Below are 25,649 nucleotides of genomic sequence, written 5' to 3'. Positions count from 1 at the left end.
TAAAAACGTGTATTGGTTAATGGTACATTCCCTTACTGTATACAGTGAATAACTGTAATAAATCGAATGGGACATTTCATGTAAAATACTGTTACATTTTCAGATTTTCCCAGAATCCCCCGTTAAGTTTTTTCTTATTAGTTATGTACATTATTTACTGTAAAGTTCTGGCAACCACAGCTGCCGTATTATACCATAAATTTCACTTTTTTTTTTCTTTTCCGTGTATTATATAGTTTTTATTTCCAATGAATCAACTTTCTTTTTTTTATATATATATATATTTATTTTTGGCATTTTTGCATTTATTATAATAGGAAAGATCAGAGCTGACAGGAAGGGAGGTGGGATCATGAAATGTCCTCGAGCCGGGATTCGAACTCGGGACGCCCATAGCGCAACGCTGCCCACGAGGCTATTGGCTCCAACATGAATAACCTTTCTAACCTTCCTGTTTTGCCTTCTCAACAGCACGTCATCCAAACAGAGGAAGAATGTCATCAGCTGTGTGACGGTCCATGACTCCCCTGACTCTGACTCCAGCAATACCAGCCCTTACGCTGTGGAGTCCCGGCCTAATGGCCCCAACGCCAACGGCTACGACTCCAAAGGCGCTGTCCTGGACAACTACAGCAACGGGAACCCCCGCACCATCATCATCCCTCCACTGAAGAGCCAGACCAGTGCGAATCTGGGAGAGTGTGACAGACTCCTGCCTGGTGAGACAGGGGAAGGGCTGATAAGCTGACAGAGAAAAAGGGACACCTGGCAGAGCCTGAATCAAGCATCAATTTAAAGTGACAGTTCACTGACAGCCTCTGATATGCAGCATAGATTTATGTGGCATTTCAAAATCTATGGGCAATAAAAACAGCTTAAGAAAAGTAATTCAAGCAAGTCCGATCTGTTAAAAATTGTCAGAAGATATTTAATGACAATGCAAGCTTAAGTGTGATCAACAGTACTGTTTACAGAAACAATACTTTTTTTAAACATTATTATGCACATTTCTGGAATACTAATTGATTCTAATTAGTCAATCACAGTATATACTACAGGTTAACTAGAGTTTGTTTAAGCCCTGCTAAACTATATTGATATAGGCAAACAGTTTCATACATAGCTGTGCTAATTAATTAATTTTTGTTTTATCATTCTGTGACCCTTTCTTGTCACATAATAAATACATTTGGAATATTTGTTTAAAATATTAATTATATTGTCTTAAAATTATTATTCTAATATTTTCAACAATTTTTCCAAATGTTTTTATTTGAATTTTTCCAATTTTATTCAACACATTATTTATTTATTTTACACAATATAAATGATTGTTTATCCAAATTTTTTTTTTGTATTTAGTTTTTACAATATAATCAATATTCCCAACATTATTTCCAAATACATTTTTTATTTTTGCTATTTTATTTTTTTAACACAATATGGTCAATATTTTCAACAATTTTCTAATGTTTATGAATGAATTTATTTATTTATCTTTCTGTCATCCATCCCAATATAATCAATATTCCCAAAATTATTTCCAAATTTATTTCAATTTTTTCAATTTTACTTAATTAACACAATATAATCAATATTTTCAACAATATTCTAACTTTTATCCATCCATCCAAAATCAATATTCCCAACATTATTTCTAATTTTTGTATATATTTTATCAATTCCAATAGACACGGTGAACCACCAGACCTCCACCTACAAGTTCAAAACCTACAATGGGGGCTTGTCTGGCAACAACCACTCTTCAGGAGGCGTGGCTGGAGGCGTGTCATACCGGCAGCAGCGCACAGGGCCACACCCCTTTCAGCAGCAGCCCCTAAATCTCAGCCAGGTATTTTAGTCCTGCATTTCAAACCTGGTTCTTAGTTCATTTATTTATCCACAAAAGTAATATGGTGATATCCCCTCATTTAGGCCCAGCAGCACATGGTAGTTGAACGCAACGGAGGTCACCGGCGGCAGCAGGCCTACATCACCCCCACTATGGCCACCCAGGCTCAGTACTCCTTCCACAACAGCCCCACCCACACAGCTAACCTTCATCCCCACTTGGCTGCTCCTCATCTGACCGGGCAGCCACACCTCTACACCTACACTGCCCCCACGGCCCTGGGCTCCACCGGCACGGTGGCCCACCTGGTCGCGTCGCAGGGTTCGGCCCGTCACGCAGTCCAGCACGCTAGCTACCCTCCGGGCATCGTCCACCAGGTGCCTGTTAGCATGGGCCACCGCATGCTGCCCTCTCCTACCCTGCACCACGGCCAGTACCAGGCCCAATTCGCGCACCAGACCTACATCAGTGCTTCTCCTGCCTCCACTGTCTACACTGGATACCCGCTGAGCCCCACCAAGATGAACCAGTACCCTTACCTCTAAAGCTGAAACACTGGAGCCCAGCCAATCGCTGCTTTCCATTTCTACCCTTATCCCACCTAGAGACAGAGAGACATGCTGAAGCCTATCGACCCTTAACCCCATCCCCTTGTTCCTTTCATGCTTAAACTTGAAGACAATGAAGACGCCGATGGATAGAGGAAGTGTACTCTCAGAGGGAACAGAAGGGTACTGAGGAGTTTTTCTTTTTTTTTAGATGAGTTCGCCTTCTCAAAAGGGCCAGTTAACTTTTTATTTTGTGATGTGGAGGTTTCGTTTCTTTTAAAACAGAAGAAGGAGATTTTGCTTTCGTAGTTTCTTTTACAACAAGGTCTCATCAACAGGCCGTTTGGGAGAGACAGAGTTTAATTCGAGGGAGATTTTATTTGCTTTTCCCTTTCTTGAATTCATTCACCGACTATTGAGCCGAGGTCATGACGTGGATGTTTTAAATTCCTACAAGAATTTTTTTGGGATGAGGTGAAATACGGATATCTGCTGCTCTTCAAAGAAAAAAAAAAAACATAACAATGGCCTTGAACTGTCTTAAACGTTTCCAAATTACACACGGCGAGCAGTATCGTGCATATTCCGCCGCGCTCTCCGACAAAACACCTGGAGGAATCTTCTGGAAATAGGACGACAAAACTTTCTAGTGTATTTATAGACTTTTTTTTTGTTTGTGTTCACATTTAGAAAAGAAAATACGTTTGTCATACCGTAGAACATTAGCTGGGCCCCTCTTTGTAGAATGTAGCAGTCTGCACCCGTTGATTTCATGAAGAACCTTTCTGATACCAATAGATTCTTGTTTTTCCTCTTTCAGTGTGATTGCACAAAGTGGTTACAATAACATAGGCATGTTCAACACGGTAGTCGGTCGTGCGTTTGCGTGCATGTGTGCGCTCTGCGCATCTATTCCTCAACAGTCTTAGGTTTATCATTGTTACCTCGTAGTGCCTTACATATATTACGACAGTTTACTTGGCTGGAAACCCTCTAGAACCAGATGCAAGTCACTAGTCACAAGAGAGTTGGCTCCTAGGTTGAACATATTCATTCGAGCTGTTTCGGGGTTTTTTTTTTTCAGTTCCAGGTGTAAGCGTTAGCCCTAAACGTTGTTTAAATGCTTCTCGTTTAGCGTGCATGAGGTCTTCTACATTTAAAGATAAAGATACTTGCCTGTGGTAACGAACCAAAGTCGTCATTTAAAGATAAGTAACTTTTGTTCTGGATAGTGGATATAATTATATATAGCGTATTTACTGTACATATGCGTTTTAGTACTTGCAATCAATGCAACATCACTGATTTTAGGCTACAAATGTCATAAAAGGGAGACTAAATGTATATCTTATGGGAAAAGCCAAGTATCATTCAATCAGTTTAAGATCGGGACGCACTATTTGTCTAAAAATCAAATAAAACATACCAGGTTTGAAGAGGTTGTCTGTTTACGGAAGGCTTGACTTGGTTTAGAAACCTGGGAGGGTTCGAGAAGGAGAGTCTTATTAGGAGTAGGAGGTGCTTGTGGATTTTGATGGGAACTGTTGGGAAAGCGAGAGGGCAAATTCCACATTTTTAATGAGAATAGCATGTTGGCTTTGAGCACGTTGGTAGATGCCGAAGAAGCCGTGCAGCACGACTGCACACCATACTCTGATTTAAGCGCTCGTTCAAGGTTCTAAGAAGATCTGTGGGGTTTTTATTTTCATGTACACTTCGGGGTTCGAAGTGCCCCTGGTTGCATGAGGATGTCTGCAACAACATGCATTGGAAATCAATATTGGCTTCGTATTTTTCACTGTTTGTCTTACCGTAGGAATCACTTATGCCACAGGTGTCAGTCAGTACAGAGATAACAAAAGTGTAGAAAACTGTGGGCCAATGCTTGTCTTTTTTTGCTGCTTATTTAACATCGATATGCTAGCCAATCATTTACACCGTGTCCTAACCATGTGCTCCGCAATAAAGCGATTAAAAAGACAAGGAAAGTTTATATAGTACTTTATATAAAATATCTTTCAAAGGTTTTGGGTATGTTCGATTTTTTTGTTCTTTTTGTAAAGAAATTAATACTTTTGTTTAGCAAAGATGCATTAAATTGACCAAAAGTTGCAGTAAAGACATACAGAGATCATAATGAAAGACGTTGCTTTTGAATGTTCTATTCATCAAAGAATCTTGGATAAAAATGTATCTCAGTTTCCACAAAGATATTAAGCAGAAATAATAATAAATGTTTCTTAAGCACCAAAGCATCATATTAGAATGATTTCTGAAGGATCATGTGACACTGAAGACTGGAGTCATGATGCTGAAAATTCAGCTTTGCATCTGAGGAATAAATTACATTTAAAATATATTCAAGTAGAAAACAGTTATTTTGAATTGCAATAATATTTCACAATATTACTGTGTTTTTTGTTAATTAAGTGCATCCTTGATGAACATAAGAGACTAAAAATAACCTCATAAAACTTTTTACTAGTTGAATTATCTAAGAACGGAAGGAATTCAAAATAATCAAAAGTTTACTTCAAATTTGATTCAAATTAATTAATAAAAAGGAAAGAAAAAGATCACTTCCATGTGTTTTTTTGTTTTTGCAGTGACCGGACATTTTTGATTGGCTGTGATTCAGATTTTTTATTCAGATTGGTTGTGGCAATTATGCGCCTGGTTAGGACAAAGTATTTCATTTTTATGTCTTCTGATGAACACATGCTTATGGAATATCAAATATATCCTATTCTGCCCTCACGTCATGCCACAGAACTTGCATTTGAAGTAGTTTTTACTTGAGATGTTTCTATTTTATTGTTTTACTTTGCTAGGTATATTGTGTTCTCGTAGAGAGTTGATGTTCTTTGTTATATGTCAAGCATCATTTGTTTGATTTCTGGTGGTCGATATGTAACTGTGATGTTTAGTATTCATATGTGGACCCTCGTCTGGTAGGAATCATAGACTTTGTCCATGTGCTCGGCCTAGATCTGACACCAGTTATGTTGTACCCAAGCCTTTCGGTTTGCTAGCTTGTCAGATTGATTCATAAAGCTGCGTGTTATGACTTAGGATGCCAATAGAGTTTTTTGTCGTTGTTGTCAAATATTTGTTTAAGCTTAAGTTGGATGCTCATTGAAGCACACAGTTGAGAAAGGCTCCTTCGACATTAGTCGCGTAAAACATTCCATTCCGGAAGGAGCCATTTCTGACGGCACTGATCTGTAGTCTCCAGTCTCTCTCACCTCACAGGGACCGGCCTGAACGACCAAATCTGGATTCCGCTGGCATTTAAGGACTTTTTTTCTTCCCACCAAAGAATTTCAGCATGTCATTAATGCACAGACGTGTCCCTTGCTGTAATGGAGAAGACAGAGTGAGTTTCACTGACACTTGGAAAATGAAAAACATTTTTAAAAAATACAGGTTAGATCAGGTCGGTGTCAGAAAAGAACCTGTAGATGGCAAAATAGAGATGACAAAAATAATGCACACTCATGAACTGAGTGCAGTTGCTGTTAGCACAGTATCATCTATTGTTTTTGTACCTTTCTCATACTTTTTGTCAGTGTTAGTGAGGACAAATCTCCCATTTTTGAATCTAAGAGGATTTGTGTGAGAAATAAGGCCCTTATATTTTGTTTTTTTTTAGAAATGCCAATCCCACATTAATGCTTTATTTCAGTTATTAAAGCTGCTGTGTGTAATTCTTATAAGAGTATAAACACTGAACATCGCTTTGCTTTCACACAGCAGCATTAGATCCACCAATGGTGTGCAATGTGGGTGTGGCTGTTAGTCCAACCAATTGAAAATTGGGGGTGTGTTTTGTTTTGTTTTGTTTTTTCAGTTCTTTTTGGTACCATTAGTGATGCATACATTCCACGTTGCAGCTTTAAATTTCAGCTTTTTTATTATTTTGGTTTTAGCTACATATGTAAGAATCGCATATATAAATTAGTGTTTCAAATAATGGCCTGTGAATTGAATCCAGTGTCGTTACCGTTTATGAATTGGTCACTAGTACAAAATGAATGTAAAATTTCAGACTAAACTATCTGACCAACACATCATGATTATGTTGGATTGCTCTGGCTAGTAATTACTTTCACTTGATCTAGCATTGATTTGACCCAAATTTGAATGAATTTTAATCCAAATTATGCAGTTTGATGTGTTTTAACTCATTTAAATCATAGAAAGCTGTATTGACGCTACAAATATATGAATTATGAACAAGTCAAGGTTGTTTTTTTTGCGATTCAGTTTGTCTGAACTGTATACGTTAATGAAGACAGTAATTTTAAGTTACCAAAATGCGCTAGAAAGAAGCATTAATGCAATTTACGATTTAGTTTTCCATCTTATGTAAAGATTCTGCCTTCTCTTTTATTAACTGCGCGTGAAGCTTTAAGGAAGTGTGAATATGTATTGTATTGGTGATTTTGGGGGTTTTGTTTCACATGTAGCTTCATGAATATACAACCTACAATCAAAATCCAACTTCCGACGTTACAGAAAGCGATGGATTTCCGCAATTATAAGGACTGAAAAACATTCCTAAACACTCATTGCCAGTCAAACCCTGGATGGCAACCAAATCAGCACTTGTAAAGCACACGATCATGAATTAACTCCAAGCTTGCAGAAATCACAATGGATTCTTGTTCTTTTTTGTCACTGAAGTGGTTCTGCTTGTTTTCATCTGATTTTTCTCGTATGTGTGGGCTGAAACGGAAGCATTAGGGGTTAATGTACCATTGAACTTGTGTATGATTGTGCTAAGAGGCCAAATATGACAATACGGCCATCTTCATACGTTGTTTTAGAACCCCAAAAAGCAAAACAATAATCGTTACGCCCAAGAACACTCATCGGTCAACTTTTTGTTGTTGTTTAATCTACAGCATAGTCTCTGTCAGGAGTGTGTATTACAGAGTGACATTACTACAAGCGTGTAAAACGTAACGTATTCTTCACACATAGTTACGAATCACCAGTGAACACAAGTGAACGTATTTGTGCAGAAACGTCACTCACGAGTCGCCACAGTAAACCCGTTATGTAGCTGTGATGCACTGTAGCCGTTTGTGCAGCCATCGAAGACGTGAACAATTTTCTACTTGCACAGCTGCAAACATTCACAGTCAAATGTAAAAACTAAATATTTTTCTACGATGTTTCAAGACCTAAGAAAGCATCCGACCCCTGATTTTTGTCAATTGCTGTATGGTTTTCTCAGTAGTGTGTATCACATTAGTTGTTGTCAAAGCTATTGTGTGCTGCAGTATTTCCAGGTATACTTCTTTGTTTATTGTCCTTTTTTATTATAATTATTATAATTTTGCTTTGTTTATTGGGGATTTGAAGAAGTGTGATGTCTCATTATTTCAATCTGTTAACGTAGCATTATATGTACCTTGTACCTTAGGCTAATATTATTAAGTATGCTATGAGAATGGATATTTTACTGGCTTTATAGAATGTTAAAATGAATATAATAATGAGAATAATAAGAATGATTTAACTCCTAAAAATTGAGTACTTGCTACTAAGCGCTTGTGTTACCATTACAAATGTTGTGTGCTTCTTTTAATAATTTTCGTTGTAGAAAAAAACAAAAAACCTGAGTGAATTTTATTAGGCTTCAACAACTAATGATAGCAGTGTAAATTCATGGAGGATTTTTAACAAACCTGGGGGTTATAGAAGAATATAGTTATTTTAATCGTTCTATTTACTAACTGTAGGGTGTGAAGGGGCTCGCGTCGTGGTGAACTATGTTATAGCTTGTTATTCACTGTTACTTTTGATCATTTTTCGGTCTCCAAGGTGAATCGAGTTATTAAAGGAAATTTGTATGCTCACATATGCATATTGTATATGTGTAGAAATGTAATCACACTTTGTCTTGGATTTACATTAAACTGTTAAGTCACGGCATCAGTCTTGTATTTTCATGCTGTCATTGTGAGTTTCTTTCCTTCTTTTTTTATACTACAAACATTTTTAAAAAGATGCATTTATCTATGCATTTGTGCACTCTAACCAGACATTTTAGAAACCACCAAAAACAATGCTGGTGAACCAAAACTCATTACCCTTTTATAAAAGAATAGTAGTGTGAAGATTGGGGCTATAGCTGTTACAGTAAGAAACTATATTTCAGTAATTTATAAGATTTTGAGGTAAAAAAAAAAAAAATCTAAATATTCAAATGCGTATTTTCTCTAGCAGTGGTTTCATTCTATCATTTTGCATGTGATTTCATTATAATATTCATAATATTTTCAGGTGATATTCTCTGGAATATATATATATGTATGTGTGTGTGTGTGTGTGTGTGTATCCTTTTTAAAATGTTTTGTGTGTGTTATATTACTACTGTATTTTTTCATAAAGTCATGAAGACATACTCTAGAATAAATATAAAATAAACATGACTTTTTTTGGGCTTAAACCCCTTAACTGTCACTCACATTTTTGAACATAAGACGTGAAAGTGCACGATCCAAACTTACATTTGTATAATTCATGAACGAAAACATTTTGTAACATGATATTGATGCTCCATTTTCATGGTAATGCAATGTTTGATTTTAAAATGGGTTTCAAAGGATGCATTTTGAGATTTTAAGTTTTCAACTGATATACAATTTCTGATGATTTCTAAAGTGTGATCGAGAAAAAGGCAACGAAGAAGACTTTTTGTGACAAAGGTCAGAACTCCTGTTACGATGTAGATTTTTGAGGTGCACACACTTGTCAAAAATGTATCTATTACTTTTCCTACATCATTTTTAACAAAGACATTGGTAAAATATCTATTTAGGAGTGTTAGACCTTTCCAACGATATAGTTTGTCATGATTAGATTAGGATTTAATTGTAATACAGTGAAGTAAATTTAGGCGTCCCACAGAGGGGACGGGTGACAGTTAAAGGGTTAATCTGTTACAAAGCTTTGGATGTAATTTATGTTCATATTGTTTGTGTACAAAAAAATTGAGTTGCACTTTATTTTACAGTTCGTGCACTTACCTGCACTTACAGTGTACTTTAAGAAAGTACTAGATAATATAAGGTAACTACATAAATTAGGGTTAGGTTAAGGGTAGGTTCGGGGTTAGTACCTAGTCATTAGCCAGTTACTGTAATTACTATAACAAGTACATAGTATGTGCGGAACAGGGCTGTAAAATAAAGTGCAACCAAAAGTTGCCCTCATGGCCACTAGATTGTGCTGTGACATAACCAAATCATACATTCGTGTACAGAATCGTTTAACAATAATGGGATCTCCTCACGTGTAAAACCTTCCCAAACAATGTTCTACTTGGTTTAGGTGAAAATGTTGCAGCCACACAAGATCCGGTAACAAAATGCGTTGCTGTGAAACCCCAGCCGCCGGCGGAGGTGTCAACCTAACCCGGATTACTGAAGGACGGCGCGGGGAGCCAATGACCGTAGAGCCCATGCAAGAGACTCCAAGTCCTGCTGTCAGGGGAGGATTTAGTGCAATCCCGAACACAGAGTGGTTGCATCTGAGAAAGTGAGTGATGCTCAGACAGGATCCAGACACGTAAGGGGAAAAAAAAATCACTCGATGTGTCATGCAATTATGCAAAACAGAAGCTTTAATCCTGATCTGAAACTGGATATGGACGCTATCGATTTAGGACCGTTCTAACGGTCTGCTCTGACGGTAAGGAGTTGCTTTTCTAGGCTGTGCATGTGCTAAACGTCTTTCTCTGATTTCAAATAAACTAATATAAATCCGATTCAGACGTAAGATTACGTTTCTAGACGTATATTTTGCAACAAGTTAACTGCATCGTCAATGAATCAAGTTATATGGACGGCGACTGATAAAAGACTCATACAGCAACACATCTGAAAGAGTATGTTCTCTAGCGAGTCTCAATAGATAGTTCAACTAGGTGTAATAACGACGAGAAGTCATAACATTAAAAACCATTTCTCTCATAACCATCACGAAACAGTTACTGGAAATCCCGACTAGAAGCCTAATCCGCGTGCAACAAGCGCGTTGACCGGGGCTTTAACGCACCCGGATGAGTTCACACACCTTCACGTTGATTCTAAGGCATGCAGTATAGTATGTCTACGTTTAAGTTTTGTCTTTTGGAAAGCTGCACATTATGCAAACTATGTTTGGATCTTGCTCCGTGAGATTCGGTTCGCGTGTTAACGCACGGCAGACATGTCCGAATCCTGAACGAATCGCTTTTGTGAACTGAATATTTTTAATGAATCTTTTGAACCGGTTTAAAAGGATTCGTTCGCGAATCTGCCTGTCTGAATCGGTCCTGGCGGTTCTCGACTGTGCGATTCGCCGACTCATTTGAATAGAGACTCATCTTTTTCGTATATGTCCGAAGTGAAATATTACCTTTATTTGACCCTCTAACTCGAACACTTTCTATTCTATTATAATTCTACTTTATCTATATTTATCTTTTTCATTTTTTTGTTCTTTATTTAAAAAAAAACAACAACGACAAAAAACAAACACTAGCTTTCTATTTTTTTCTATTCTATCTACTTGTTCTTCTTTGTTTGTGTGTGTGTGTGTGTGTATAATATATATGTATATATATATATATACACCTTGCTACGTGTACTGCGTTAGGCTAACCAAGACTTGTCATTTGCACTTATATATTGTTGCTCTTTTGTTAGTTTTGACTGCTTTTATTGTCCTCATTTGTAAGTCGCTTTGGATAAAAGCATCTGCTAAATGACTAAATGTAAGTGATATTAAACATTTGGAGTTATTGAGGATTTGATAAATGTAACAAAGTTACTTTAATAGTCGAATAGCACAAATTATCCAAATAAAACGACTTGTATGTGTGACACAGACACATACAGAACAGACTGGATCATGTCTGCTTACAAACAACAAGGACTTTACAATTAACACACTTATCTTATTCGTAAAAATGGAATAAATAGCCGTAAATACCGACAGATGACCTTTATTAATTTAATGCCACAAGAACATGAGGTATTACATATTCACATGCTCAAATTAACATTATTAGCTGCCAGAGAAATTAAAAAAAGGAAGAAAATTACATAAAGTTCAATGCTTTCAGAGCATTACATGTTTTCAATGCTTTTTTGTTTTTTGTTTGTTCTAAGAGATTTACATGTCATTTATAAAATGTCCAAAATTTGGTTTACATTGAGCCCACTTCTTCTTATGTATCTGGAATTTTCCTAACAGAATAAACAAATGTATAATATGTACAATTCAGATGTTCGTTTTCTGTATAAACAAGTACATCAAATTTCTATCATACACTCTATTTTTCTGTTCATATAGAATTCCAAATCCTTCCAAAATAATCTCGAGTAAATACAATGAAAACCCTACAGATGACTTCACTAGAACGTTATGAGCGTTTAATATGTCTCGACCGGATGGCAATAACGCCGTTGTTCTTTGAGTCGGTTCTTTGAAACGAATCATTCAAAAGAGTCGATTCGTGGAAATGAGTCGGACAAGTTAAGGAACAAAGGAGCCGTGAGTTCCGCGCTCTGCACAAGCTCTTGTAGTGTCACTCAGTCAGCATGGCAATTCACTTTAGTGGTTAAAATCTCCAGCTGCGGTTTCTAGGCATGTGCAAGATGTCATTTGTTCGGTTTATGATTAAATCGTTAGATTTGGTTACGGGAGTATTCACGAAGTCGTGCTGAAAATGTGACCTATATAAGAGTGGTATTGTTTTCATCTGCTGCAGTTCACGGCGACTAGTTAATCTCTCCTCGGATCATCTTGGACGAAACATGAGTTTCACTAAATGGAGGGTCTAATGATGGAGGGACGTAGTCGGGTCACCGCGTGCGTGCTGCTGATGTTCGTCTCCATGGTGATCGCTGATTCACCTGCTGCAGGTAAGTGATGTCGTGCTCTGTTCATTTGGCATGAGTGATCAGTTTGCAGCCGGTAACTGGATGAGTTTATTGGCACGATGACAGGAATTACGCCAAAGTTTTAAGGACAGTGTAAAAACATTTTGGTAATTTACACGCGTGTCGGATTTTCTAACATGATGACAAATGCCTTTTCAAAATGAATACGGTCTGCACAAATCATAATTATCCTTGATTAGATATTGGATATTGATTGGAAACACACAACAACAACAACACATGGTTTCCGTCCATTTTAGGCAGTGTTGAGGAAAGTTACTTTTAAAAGTAATGCATTACAATATCGCGTTACTCCATAAAAAGTAACTAATTACGGTACTTAGTTACTTTTTATGGAACGTAATGCGGTACGTTACTTCTGCGTTACTTTAAAAAATCTGGACAGGGCTTGCTTGTTTGTTTTTAAAATAAAAAAGTTATATTTTTGGCAAATATAAAAGCCGTTTCACACCAAAATTGAAATGAATAAGCCTCAGGCTGAAGGGAAAGTACATGTACATCCGTACAGTAGAATGCAGAAGAAGAAATTTCAACACACTTCAGCAATAAAAAAGACACACAAATGTTTGTCTAGAGTAATTTTTGCTTATTAGTACGGTTGAACTGGATCATCGAAGGTCAGAAGCAAAGACATTGGTTAATAGAATGGGATACATAAAGCATATTTGTGTTGTTTAACATTTAATTATTGCTGGTTTGCGTCATATTCTGAGTTGCATTATTTTTATTCATTTTGAGGAATACTGAATCTATTTTTTTTTTGTGAGTGAGAATGCATATTCATATTTATTTTAGAACTACAGTAACATCTTCTGATTTCTCTCAACATGGGGACAGGAGAGCTGTCAATCAATAAATTGGAAAAAAAAAAGTAACTTGCGTTGCTTATTTGAAAAAGTAACTCAGATATTCTCTTGTAAATTAAAAAGTAATGCTTTACCCCCAACACTGATTTTAGGGTTAGGTTAGTCTATTTTTCTATCATAAGTCTGCTCACATTATACTGTATAGTTAGTTGCATTTTATTATTTGCATATTTAACATTGTTTTTCCCCTACTGTCAATTAGTTTATGGGAACAAACCTTAATTTGACCTATTTTGTGGCTATGTAATTGCTTTACGGCTTTGCTTACACAATTCAAGTAAATATTTAAGGCCTTAAGTTGAATTTTCAACTGTAAGAGACTCATCTTTCAGAATCTAATTTTTTTAAACCAAGGTTGAAGGCATCTTTTAGTCTTTGAAACTCTAATTTCTTAGTCTAGTCTCGTCTAAGGTTTTTGGAAATTATCTTTAAAATGTCCACTTTAGTTAAAAAGCAGACCAGATCCTCTACAGTTTGTCAACATGATGACGAAAGACTGCTTTTTCTAGCTTAGGTGGAACTTCGTCTGCATTGGTTTTAGATTTACCCTAATCCATGTCACGAACTCAAGCTTGTTGTCTTGAAACCCAAGCAATCCCCTACATTTAGAGACCACTGTACTGGATTAATATAATTTTAAATAACAATTTAGGGTAGATTACAAGACTGGTCTTGCCAGTATGTTGAGGAATTTTTGGATCAAAGAGCTCTATGAAGACAAAATAAGAACAAAAAACTGGGCTACTGGGGGAAAAAATCATGCAGCTGGATGCTTTTTGTTGGTAGAAAGACATCTTTAGATGGAATTTGATTCATTTATATATTATAGTGTTGTCCCTAGTGCAAACTCATTCATTTTTAAATAAAGTGTGTTGATCATTCATTCAAGAAGATTCTTGTAGATCAGTTTTCAGAGTAAACTTGACTGCTATGTGTTTCATCCTATTACCCGTCCGTTCATGCTGAAAATCAATATATTAGGAGCATATAATTGAGTGAAGTGCGCAGTGTTGACAGTCCATTTATATCCATTTCAACATATCGCAAAGCTGTATAAAAGAAATGATGTGGAATAGTGTTTATTTTCGGTGATACACTTCTTTGATTCTTAAAGGGATAGTTCACCATAAAATAAAAGTTCTGTCATAATTTATTCACCCTTGTGTCAGTCCATACCTGCATGACTTTGGAAACAAATCAGCTGGAACAATTGGATCAACTTCCATGGTATAGACATTTGTCAAAATACCTTATTTTAGTACCACAGACGAAAAAGTCATACAGTTTTCGAACAGCTTGAGGTGAGTAAATTCATTTTTGGATGAACTATCCCTTTAAGACAGGACCATATCTCATATTCAAATCCATCAAAACATGTCATAGATACCAGCTAGGTCAGTCTGTTGTGACAATTTATTCCGTCTCGATCTGTCACATTCAGAACCTGAAAGGATCTTGTCAGTTATGTGGCTTCTCTGAAACTGAGACAGAATCCTTCTTCTTGTGATCTGAGAAAGCCTGACATAAGAAACCCTTGAAGGCTAGGGAACGATAGAGAGCATGAAAACGGGGTTAAGTTGGGCCAGCGCCTTTATTTAAAATATATAGGTAAAAAAAAATTATTTTTGTCCAGAATTTATTTTTCCATGGGAGCTGTCTAGTCTAGGTTCAATGAGTCAATACAAAGGTTATAATTATGCATGTAGTCAATTACCACATATTTGCCAGTTTTTAAGGGAAAGGTCTCGTATATCAGGCACATTTATATGATGCAATATAATTGCTACAGTTTATCGGCTGCTTCCATCATCTGCTAGCTCACAGCTGTTTTTGTCTGACTCCATGCATTTTGAAATTGCTCTGCAATTTTATACTTCATCTTGGCACTGTGATGTAGGTCAGACAGTTTTTTTCCCACTACATAATGATGGGAGAGGCTAGTCATAATTAACATTAAAGGCATTAAACAGATCTGTGAAGAGCTGACTGTGTGCATCTCGTGTTTTGAGCACATGTTGCTGGTTTTGAGCAGAAGCGGTGGTGGGCGGTAGGACTGTGTATCACCAGCAAAGTCACGATACGGTACATATCACGATACAGAGGCCACGATGCGATACGTATCACGATACGGGACTGCACTGAATTTCACCTTAGCAGAATTTAGTAAAACATCTGTTTATTAAACACTGCATACTATAGTGCCATTTCTAACTATTGGCAGAGCAGGCAGTTGACCTCTGCATTATGAAGGGCCTCCATAACTGTACCACAGTACAATATAGGTAATGACATGTTTCATGTTTACAGTGGGCACTCCCCACCAGGTACAATATTCTGATTGTTAGCATCTTGTTTTTAAGAACATAAATAATAATGTGCTCGTTCTAATAAATTTATATTGTAATGTACTCATTCTAATATATTAAAATTATCTTAACATTGCTGGTAGGTTATCATTGCACAAATCAACACTCTCTATGTTTAAAAAATAAAAATGATAAGAGTTCTAAATTAATACACTGTCTTCACACTCACAGTATCTCACGCACACACCTTTAGTCAGATCATGTTTCACAGACATTCTTTTTAGCATTGACCCGCAATTTTATCAATAAAATAGCTTAATCGCTGAAGAGCTACATTAGCTTTCTCAACAAGAAGCTAATAACATCATCGTTTCTAAAGGAATTAAAGCCACAGCTTCACTGTTAATAGAGAAACGCGGCAAAACGGTGGTAATTCATACATACACAGCCTCGCTCTCTCTCTCTCTCTCTCTCTCTCTCTCTCTCTCTCTCATGAATGAACACTTGATGAATTACTTTTTTCTGAGAAGAGAATATTGAAGTGGAGATTGCTAAACTGCAAGCTAACCAGTGTTTTCAGAAAGCAAGCACTTTTATCCACAGTGGAGAGAGAGCGTGTGTGCACATGGTTGCCAGGTTGATAAAGATAAGTAACACACTTAGCAGATATTTCCGTATTGCGCAAGTGGGAAGCTCTGTTTCGGGGATTACGTCTCTTTTATATCAGACAACCCCAGTTGTGTTCCTCTGCGGCCAGATTAAACCTTGTTGTACCCTATATATTATGCTCTATTCATAATTTTTTTTAGAAACCTTGCACTTTTCTACTCCATTTTGTGTTCTTGTATTCAAATTAAGCGCGGCCCACTGCAGCGCACATGCCACGATATCGATACTGGGACAGCTGTATCGATACATGTATCGTCAGATCTCAGTGATGATACATCGTCGTATCGATGTATTGGACACAGCACTAGTGGGCGGAGCCATCAAACTCCGCCCAACGATTCACAATAAGCTGTGCTAATGACAGTGAGTTTGTGTGTATACAAATTATGATTTCTTTTAATTTTGGTTAAATTCCCAGCTCTCTCAAAGGGTGATATAGAGACAGCTTTCCTTGGTATAGTTTCCACAGCCTCGACTGTTGCTTTGACTGGCATCTAAATGATGTGGATGTACAGAATTTAACCTTGAAAGCTTTTTTTTGATAGGTTTTATGGGTTTGGAACAACATATGGGCGAGTAATTAATGACAGAATTTAAATTTTTGGGTGAACTATCCCTTTAAGCTTTTTTTTTTTATCATTAGAGTCCTAGGATTTCCACAGTGTGGAAAAAGCAGACAGAATCACAGAATCCAGTCATAAAAATGGAACTTACAGTACACAGAATTTATTTGATTGGCCATGGTTTTTGATTATTAGAATTTAATTAAACTATTAAAATGGAATCCAGAAAATGAAAATGGAAACCACAGGGAAAAATAAAAAAGAATTTATGAGAAAAAAAAAATGTAATTTTTGTGGAACTTTTAGTATATTGTTGTTACATTGTGTAAGATTCATGATTTCAGTTATTTAGACATGCTTTTTGATAACAAAAATTAAATGGAACCATTAAAATGGAACCCAGATCACTTAAAAACAGAATAAAACAGAATCCAGAAAATTTTAAGTGCAAAAAACAGAATATTGGTGGGGGGGGAAGGTGTTTGGTCTTGTGCAGATCAGAACAATATAGAAGCTTCTGTGAGTGGAAAGTAACTTGATATCCTCAGTAAGCTGTGCTAGTCTAATAATAACATGCATGTGGGGGATTTGGTGGCTGGTTTATGTTCTGCTTCCCCATTGTGTCCTGTGATTTCAGTTGCATCTTATCTGTGCATTATTAATACTTTTTTTTGGGGGGGGGGGGGGGGGGGGGGGGGGGGGGGGGATTTCACTCTATATTCTGCACAATTTCTGGTACAGTCCAAAAAGATACTTGTGTGTTTCGAATGGTCATTGTTATGCAATTTCTAATTTGTTTTAAGTGGTTTTACTTTTAAGAGTGTTCTGGGTGGTTATAAGTCTGTTTCCTTGATATATCTGAAGGTAGTGCTGGGCGGTATGACCAAAAATTTATATCAAGGTATTTTTCAAAATTATACCGGTTTCACGGTGCATTCGTGCATGACCGGGTGTTAACTATATTTTCTACTGATTGAGAGAGGAAATACTGCGGTATATTGACTTAGAATGCCCTATTTTACTGTCATGGTGAGTGAATATTGTCAAAAAATACCACACTAAATAGTGACTAAACACGACCCATTTTAATACATGTTAACCAGGAGTCACTCTCATTTATAATTGCGGCATCGTCTGATAAAATCAACATGCATCTACACCAAAGAGCGGCTATGCGGTTGTTTTGGCTATATTACTTTTTTGTCTCATGCAGCGCACTGCCTGCGTCTGAGTAACAAACTAAAAAAAAAAATAATAAATAAAAAGTGCATGTGATATTAACAGACGAACTACTCTCATATTTATAATTCCAAACAATCAGTTTGGACCGGTGCTAGGAAACGCTGTTTTGTACTCATTTATTGAGGAGTCGGCTGCAGTGCGGCTAACTGAATGCGCTGCTTCTCTGCCGCTCACTGCACAGAACAGATGGCGAGAGAGGCGACACTTCTCCGGGAAAGTCAGACCTCGCGTTCGCGGGACAGCACTGGCAAAATCTTCCAACTGAACCATAGCTGAGGTTTATCCAAAAAAGTTGCTAGGTTTGTCAGTATGAATATTCTGTCGAAAAAAAGCCGCTAAAAGGGTCTGAAAGTTGCTAAATCTAGTGCTAAAGTCGCGCTCGTGTGTGTGTGAGACGCGGGAGCTGATGGCGTGGGGTGGTGGATATTTGTGGTGGTCAATGTGGATATTGTGGATGAGTTCTTCTGTGTCATCACGTTCTATTAGTTCTACAGCTTCAGTTTCGGAACTTTCACGCTTAGTAACACATACAGCTGTTCCCTCACCACAGTGCAACAGTGAAAAGGGACCCCTTTCAAACAGTGTCGCGTTCCGAACGTTGTTTAAGTGACATACACCGGTATTGCAGTATTTAAAAAATTCATATCATAACAAAAATAAACACCGGTATTCTTTATGAACCGGTATACCGCCCAGCACTATCTGAAGGCCCTTCAAAGTAAATCTTGGGGGTATTTGTCCACCTGTTTTATTGTCTGCTAGGCAAAAATTGTAGGTCTGATTGCTTAGAGAGGTAATAGCACACTTCTCAACAAGCTACACTGATTTCAGATTATTCATGTCTGTAGCACAAAAAGAGAAGTTATACACCAAAGTTTAATTTTTATGATTAAGGATGGGGATTTCTTCTAACTTATGAGCAATAGCATTAGTGATGATTTCCTTAGCATGCCCCAATAATGTTTCTGATTCAGAGCTGATTCACTGGGTCGCATGGATCCATGTGGCCCTGCTTTCCCCATGGCAGAGATGGCAGATGTTTGCTCAAGCCCATTAAGCTGTTAAAATGAGCTTAAGCTTCAGTAAGAAACAAGCATTAATTAATTAGTTATGTAAAAAGTAGCCCAAGTGGTCCAAATCAGTGCATCCCAATAGAGTGCAACAGTGTTTCAGCAGTCTTGGTTGCAGAAGTATGTTTAGAATTCCATTTTTGGGACAAAGAACTATGCAGCACTTAATGCATTGTGAATAGCATTAACAAATGTACAATATACAACTTTTGATATTTGGATGTTTATTATAAATATTAAATTTAACATGATGTTTATTGGAAAATAGTTCAATATATTCACTACCATTCGTCTGATATAAATGTTGAAAATAGTTGTGCTGCTTAATGGTTTTTGTGGAAACGGTGATACTTTTTAAAAACAGCATTTATTACGAAAAGAAATCTATTATAACATTATAAACTGAAAAATAAATCTTACCGACTTCAAACTTTTGAACGGTATAGTACAATAATTTAATAAAGATTGCAGAGAGACTGATTTGGTTACGTTATTCGCAATGCTTCTTGAGAGTAAGCGCTCACTGTGTTTTGGTGTGGTTTTAGTTTCTTTAGTAACAACAACTCGTGGGTAGTAGGTACACTACTACCATTCGTCTGATATAAATGTTGAAAATAGTTGTGCTGCTTAATGGTTTTTGTGGAAACGGTGATACTTTTTAAAAACAGCATTTATTACGAAAAGAAATCTATTATAACATTATAAACTGAAAAATAAATCTTACCGACTTCAAACTTTTGAACGGTATAGTACAATAATTTAATAAAGATTGCAGAGAGACTGATTTGGTTACGTTATTCGCAATGCTTCTTGAGAGTAAGCGCTCACCGTGTTTTGGTGTGGTTTTAGTTTCTTTAGTAACAACAACTCGTGGGTAGTGTATAGGGGTGTAACGGTACACAAATATGACAGTTCGGTACGTACCTCGGTTTTAATGTCACGGTTCGGTATGATTTCGGTACAGCAGGGGGGAAAACTAAACTTTAAAAAAAAAAAAATGTATGGTTTACTGAACAAGTTGCTCTTTCTTTAAATACATTCAGTTATAGTTAAAATTTTCTTAGTGATAAAAATCTTATCAGCTTATGCTTAAAACTATAGGGAGACCTTTTACATTATAAGGTTACAATTAGGCATCACAACTTAACCCAAACTTAAATTTAATTGCTATTTATTTTTAAATAGATGATCAACACTCAACTTAAAAAAAAAATAAACAAATTGTATGCAAACATGTAAATTGCCCATAATGCAGTTTTTAAATTAACTTATAAATAATACAATTTCTAAGTTATTTGTTAAAATGTATTCAATTACACAATGGCTGTCATAGCATGTTTCATAACAGATTAATTTAAACATACTGTACGTTAAGTAATTAAGGGTCTGCCATATACTCATTATAAAATATAATGCTCCTCTCTAGACTTAATTTCTCTAGTGAACTAATGAGCTGCGTTTGATTTCCACGCTGTATTGTTGATGTCTTTCCGCGGTTGAAACACTGATTGAGCAATTACATGAGGCATGAGATGTTCAGTCATGTTTATTCGCGTTAAAACTAGTAGTACAGAGGAAGGAATGATCGAGTTCACTTGCGCTCCGCTCTGCACAAATCAGCGTGGCGTCACGGCTCAGACACGGGAACCGGAATACGTGTACCGTTACACCCCTAGTAGTGTAGTTCTTCACAGAGAGTTTGAAACTTTTTTTAGTTTGTTTGTTTAACCGTTTTGGAGCTCATGGCAGACCCTGAAGCTTTATGCATGAATGAAAATCTATTTCTTTATAGAGAAAGTGAAGAAGATTCTACTTCAATCCGACTGTTGTGCTCTATAGGGCAGTCTACTATAAATAAGCGCTTTATACAAATGGTTTTTAAAGAATCCTTGTGTTTTCTTATCACCAGTGGCAACCGGTGCATAAAAAGGATGTTCTTTAGGCAGAGATGAGAGCACTCGTGGACTCACGATCATGCAGGTGTAACCCTACTTATTATTCTTGTAATTGAAAAGCTCTTTCACAGAATTCACACCGGATGTCAGAGCCTCCTGAAGAACGTTGTTGAGTTTTTGGGATTGCGTGGAGCTCAGCGCAAAACTCCTGGCTAATTACAAGTGTTGCCACTTTTACAAGTGAAACCTTATCTGTGAGGGATGACAATGAGTGCATTCATTATTCATCGCCTCTAGGACTGGGAACAGATCAATACGCCAGACCCATCAAAAGCCACAGGAGCTGGATGCTGAGGCCACTGGCTGCTGGACAAGCGAACAAAGTCCCATTGAGAAACCGGGACGGTTGGATACCAGTTTCTTTGATGGTGAACCCATGCATTGCCGAGGAGGAGTTTGTGTGTGTTTTGAAGGATACTAGTTTAGTTTGGACCATAGGGAATGCTTGTAGACAAGGTCATTTTCTGTAAAAGATAACTTCTTGCATATAAGGTAAACATAAGAGCATCAAAATCAAAGCCATTCAAAGATCATTAATGTTCAGTATACACCAACATGGAGTGGGATTTTGGACCAATCAGATTTAACACTCGGCAGCCAATGTAATATCTTGTTGGGCATCGCTTATCATTTTTGTCACTGGTTAAGACAAAGACTTTCATAAATAAAGGATATCATTTTCGCGTTATGGTTTCGTGCTTGGTTTGCATCCTGTAAATATAAGATTTTTGTGACTTTTACTGTTTGTTTACATATTTTCTTTCATGTTAATTAGTTGTAATGAAAACAATTTGTCCTCGTCGGAGTGAAAGTGTGCAGTGTTGTTTCTGCACCATTGTTCTAAGACATCTGCAAGTAATTTGGCCTTTTTTTAGGGGTAAAACCCCTTTAACAAGGTAGTTTTCCACAGTCCCATAGATTTTACATTCATAGACCAGTTCTTCTCATTTTATGGCCTTTATTGACGTCAAAAAAAGTGTAAACGTCCTGGTATGGTTTTTAGTGTATGTTTTTAGCACGCGATCTTGACAGGCTACCCGGCTTCAGCCAGCAAAATGTAAGAAAAAGTTATGATGATGTCATGAAGAGTTGTTTTGTTTGGTGTTTCACAAATTTATTTAGTTTAATTTTTTTTAAAGGAGACATCTTATGTCTTTCCTTTGTTTGAAAGTACAGTTTTGTGTAACCAGCTTTTCTTCATTAGGATTTTTTTATTTTTTGTAAATTCCTCAGCCATTAGATCTGATTATAACAAACTGTTTTATGGGGGGGTTTTAATAAGTCCCAATTTTAGTCAATGTGCATAGTTTTTTTTTTAAGGAATGGTCTGTACACAAACACATTGTGACAAATACAGTTTAACATTCAAAATAACTCAATAATGAACTGCATCCCCTGCCAAATCATGGAAAATGTGATCTGTCCATATCTATCTATAATATATAACTAATAATAATATATATATAAAATAAATATTTCTGACTAATAGTACCACTGCTCTACCACTATTTACACAAATTGCACTGTTAAACTACCATTTCCAAACCAGAAACCTTTTTTGTATGTGTGTAAAAGCCTAGACTTGTGGTCAACACTTTCTCAGCATTTGTTCTGTAGAGCACTCATTTGAAGTGACGCTCAAAGATAAGAGGGCTCTGTTTTAGTTTTTAGTCAAAGGAACTGAGTGAATGGAGGTCTGGGAGGTTGAGATAGCACTGGGCTCATGTCAGCGACATCAAAATTCAACCGGGTCATTTTAGACCACCCATTCAACTATGACCTCCACTACAGATCTATATACCGATATTTCATTCATCTCATTTTATTGTCTTTGTTTTGAATGCAGCCTTTTGTTATTTACACTTTACTGTAGTTTAGTATCATTTCTGTTTTTTATTACTGAATAAACTCAGCCTCATTAAATGTAGTCAAAGAGGACCTATGTGCGACATTCACCCACATAGCCATTATAATTGACTACTGTGGTCCCAGTGTTGTGAATGTGTTGTGAACTATAGTTAAGGTAACTGTGACAGCATGACAGAAGGCTGACATGGATGCCCATATTGCACTGGGCTCACATATGTGTACGGTTCAGCACACGTCTGGACCATCTCACTCTGAACAGATGGTTACATCTGAGCACAGCGGGGTTTATGGGGAATTAATTCATCAATGTAAAATGTAATAAAATGGATCAAATCATACATTTCATACATCTCCATCTATTGGAATTTATGGTAGATTCTAGAGTATTGAAAAATCTCCTAAAGGTTTGGAATAATTAAGTTTGTTTTAATGTTTTTGAAAGAAGTCTCTTATGTTCACCAAGGCTGCATTTATTTGCTCAAAAGTACAGTTAAAACTGTAATATTGTGAAATATAATTTCAATTTAAAAGGTCTGTTTACTGTAATAATGTAATTTATTCCTGTGATGGAAAATCTCAATTTTCAGCAGTCTTTACTTCGGTCTTCAATGCCGCAGGATACTTCAGAAATCATTCTAATATGCTAATCATTAATTTCTTCTTATTATCAATGTTTAAAACAGTTTTTACTGCTTAAAGGGGTCATATGATGCGATTTCAATTTTTTCTTTCTCCTTGGAGTGTTACAAGCTCTTGGTGCATAAAGAAGATCTGTAAAGTTGCAAAGACTAACACCTCAAATCCAAAGAGATATTCTTTATAAAAGTTAAGACTGGTCCACGCCCTCCTAAAACGCCTCGTTCTAACACGCCCCCACATATCTACCTCACTGTGTGGGAAGATTTGCATAACGCCGCCCAAATGGTCGTCACATGTGGTTGCCGCAGGCATCACAGTGTGTTAAGGGGCGTAACATTTCCGTCACACGCTTGAGGAATTCGGCCAATCATAACGCACTGGATAGCTGGCCAATCACAGCACACCTCGCTTTTCAGAACGATGAGCTTTGTAGAAATCGACGCGTTTCAGAAAGGCGGGGCATAGAGGAGAAACAATAATGTACAGTATGTGGAAAATAATGTGTTTTTTGAACCTTAAACCGCATAAACACATTTCATTACACCAAATACACAAAATAATGTTCTTTTTAGCAGCATCATATGACCCCTTTAATATTTTTGTGATGCCCCAAACTTTTGAATGGTAGTGTAAGATTAAAATAATGATAATAATACCTTTATTCAGAAAGGACACATTGAATTTATCAAAAGTGACTGTAAAAACGTTTATGAAGCTGCTATTTTTTAAATAGGCCTAGTAGATTTTTCAAATAAATGCTGTTCTATTGAACTTTCGATTCATCAAAGAATCCTGAAGAACAAATGTAAGGAGCAAAAGCTGTTTTCAACATTGATAATAATAATAATAAGAAGAGAGTAATGATAACAACCATTTTTAATAATTGAGCACCACATCAGCATATTAGAATGATTTCTGAAGGACCATGTGACACTGAAGACTGGAGTAATGATGCTGAAAATTCAGCTTGAATCACAGGAATAAACTACATTTTTAAATAAATAAAAATAAAACAAAAAACTGTTATTTTAATATTTAACAGTATTACTGTTTTTACTGGTTTTTGACTGGGAGTGAAGGTCACGGACACACTCGTATTGCTATTTTTCTGTTGAAGAATCATGAATACTAAGAGTTTAGTAACAATAATACCATAAAAGCATCATGCTCAACCTTTTAAAATCATTATAATTTGCACCATGTTTTACAGAGTTGTTAAAAGCTCTCGCCTGATGGAGTTTCAGTGTGAGAGTTGCGTCTCTCTCTCCTCTCTACAGGAGTCTGGCTGCTTTGTAGTCGGAAGGGTCCATAAGTTTACGCAGTGAGTTCAGTTCAGCCCTGAGCACGAAGCCCTCAAGTCTTCAGGGCCGCTCCAGTTACAGGCCTGGCCTTCCTGTCTTTCGAAGAAGGCTGATGGGGGGGGGGGGCGTGCAGGAAACTTGAGCGTCCTCCAGTGAATTACACAATACGCCAGCCATGGAAAAGTCTGCTTCTCTGGAGACCATCCCAATGTTAGGAGTTAAAGTGTGTCCCCACCTTCCTCATTACATAAGGAAGAGTTTCAAAAACCTGTTTCAAAAAAAGAGTATTTTTTTTCTTGTTCTCGTCTCTCTCGCAGTTGGAGAATTTCTGCACCCAGTTTGCACTCAAGTTCAGATCTTTGTCTCAAGTGTATTAACACACAGGAACAAGGTTGTGCGCCATTCAGAATTGATTTGACAATGCCTTAAATTCCACTTCTAATTCAAAATTACATTTAACAGGCGGTTCCCACAGTCCTTGAAAACTTTGAAAGGTCATGGAGATTTATTTAGCCAATATAAAATTGTATACTTAAGCTATTCTGATTTTTTTTCATGGCTAAAAGATGTGATGTGCGGTGAGTGCGGTCTCTATTAAAAATCCTTATCCTTAATTAAAATTAGTGCTGCCAAACGATTAATCGTGATTAATCGCATCCAAAATAAAAGTTTTTGTTTACATAATATATGTGTGTGTACTGTGTATATTTATTATGCATATATAAATACACACACATGCATGTATATATTTCAGAATTTTTTTTATATTAAATATATTTATATATAATATAAATTATATGAATATAA

General features: G+C 36.7%; 2 protein-coding genes across 3 annotated transcripts in view; both read left to right on the top strand.

The window, feature by feature from the left end:
- LOC107568633 (homeodomain-interacting protein kinase 2-like) overlaps positions 1–2,909 on the top strand; it is a 113,917-nt gene extending 111,008 nt beyond the window's left edge. For both annotated transcript variants that reach the window (XM_016254606.1, XM_016254604.1), the window contains exons 13-15: positions 472–719; positions 1,692–1,852; positions 1,936–2,909. In XM_016254606.1, the coding sequence (XP_016110092.1) occupies positions 472–719; positions 1,692–1,852; positions 1,936–2,397 (871 nt within the window). In that variant the 3' untranslated portion in view covers positions 2,398–2,909. The remainder of the gene's footprint in view (positions 1–471; positions 720–1,691; positions 1,853–1,935) is intronic.
- A 7,020-nt stretch (positions 2,910–9,929) lies between these two features.
- The window catches only part of LOC107568635 (UPF0606 protein KIAA1549-like), a 62,017-nt gene continuing 46,297 nt past the window's right edge, over positions 9,930–25,649 (top strand). The window contains exons 1-2 of the mRNA XM_016254607.1: positions 9,930–10,104; positions 12,170–12,323. Of these exons, the coding sequence (XP_016110093.1) occupies positions 12,230–12,323 (94 nt within the window). The 5' untranslated portion in view covers positions 9,930–10,104; positions 12,170–12,229. The remainder of the gene's footprint in view (positions 10,105–12,169; positions 12,324–25,649) is intronic.

This window comes from Sinocyclocheilus grahami, unplaced genomic scaffold, assembly GCF_001515645.1.
Source record: "Sinocyclocheilus grahami isolate Dianchi unplaced genomic scaffold, SAMN03320097.WGS_v1.1 scaffold1265.1, whole genome shotgun sequence".
Lineage (NCBI taxonomy): Eukaryota > Metazoa > Chordata > Actinopteri > Cypriniformes > Cyprinidae > Sinocyclocheilus > Sinocyclocheilus grahami.
Note: the sequence above shows the minus strand (reverse complement) of the source record. Positions and strands in the feature narration are given on the sequence as shown.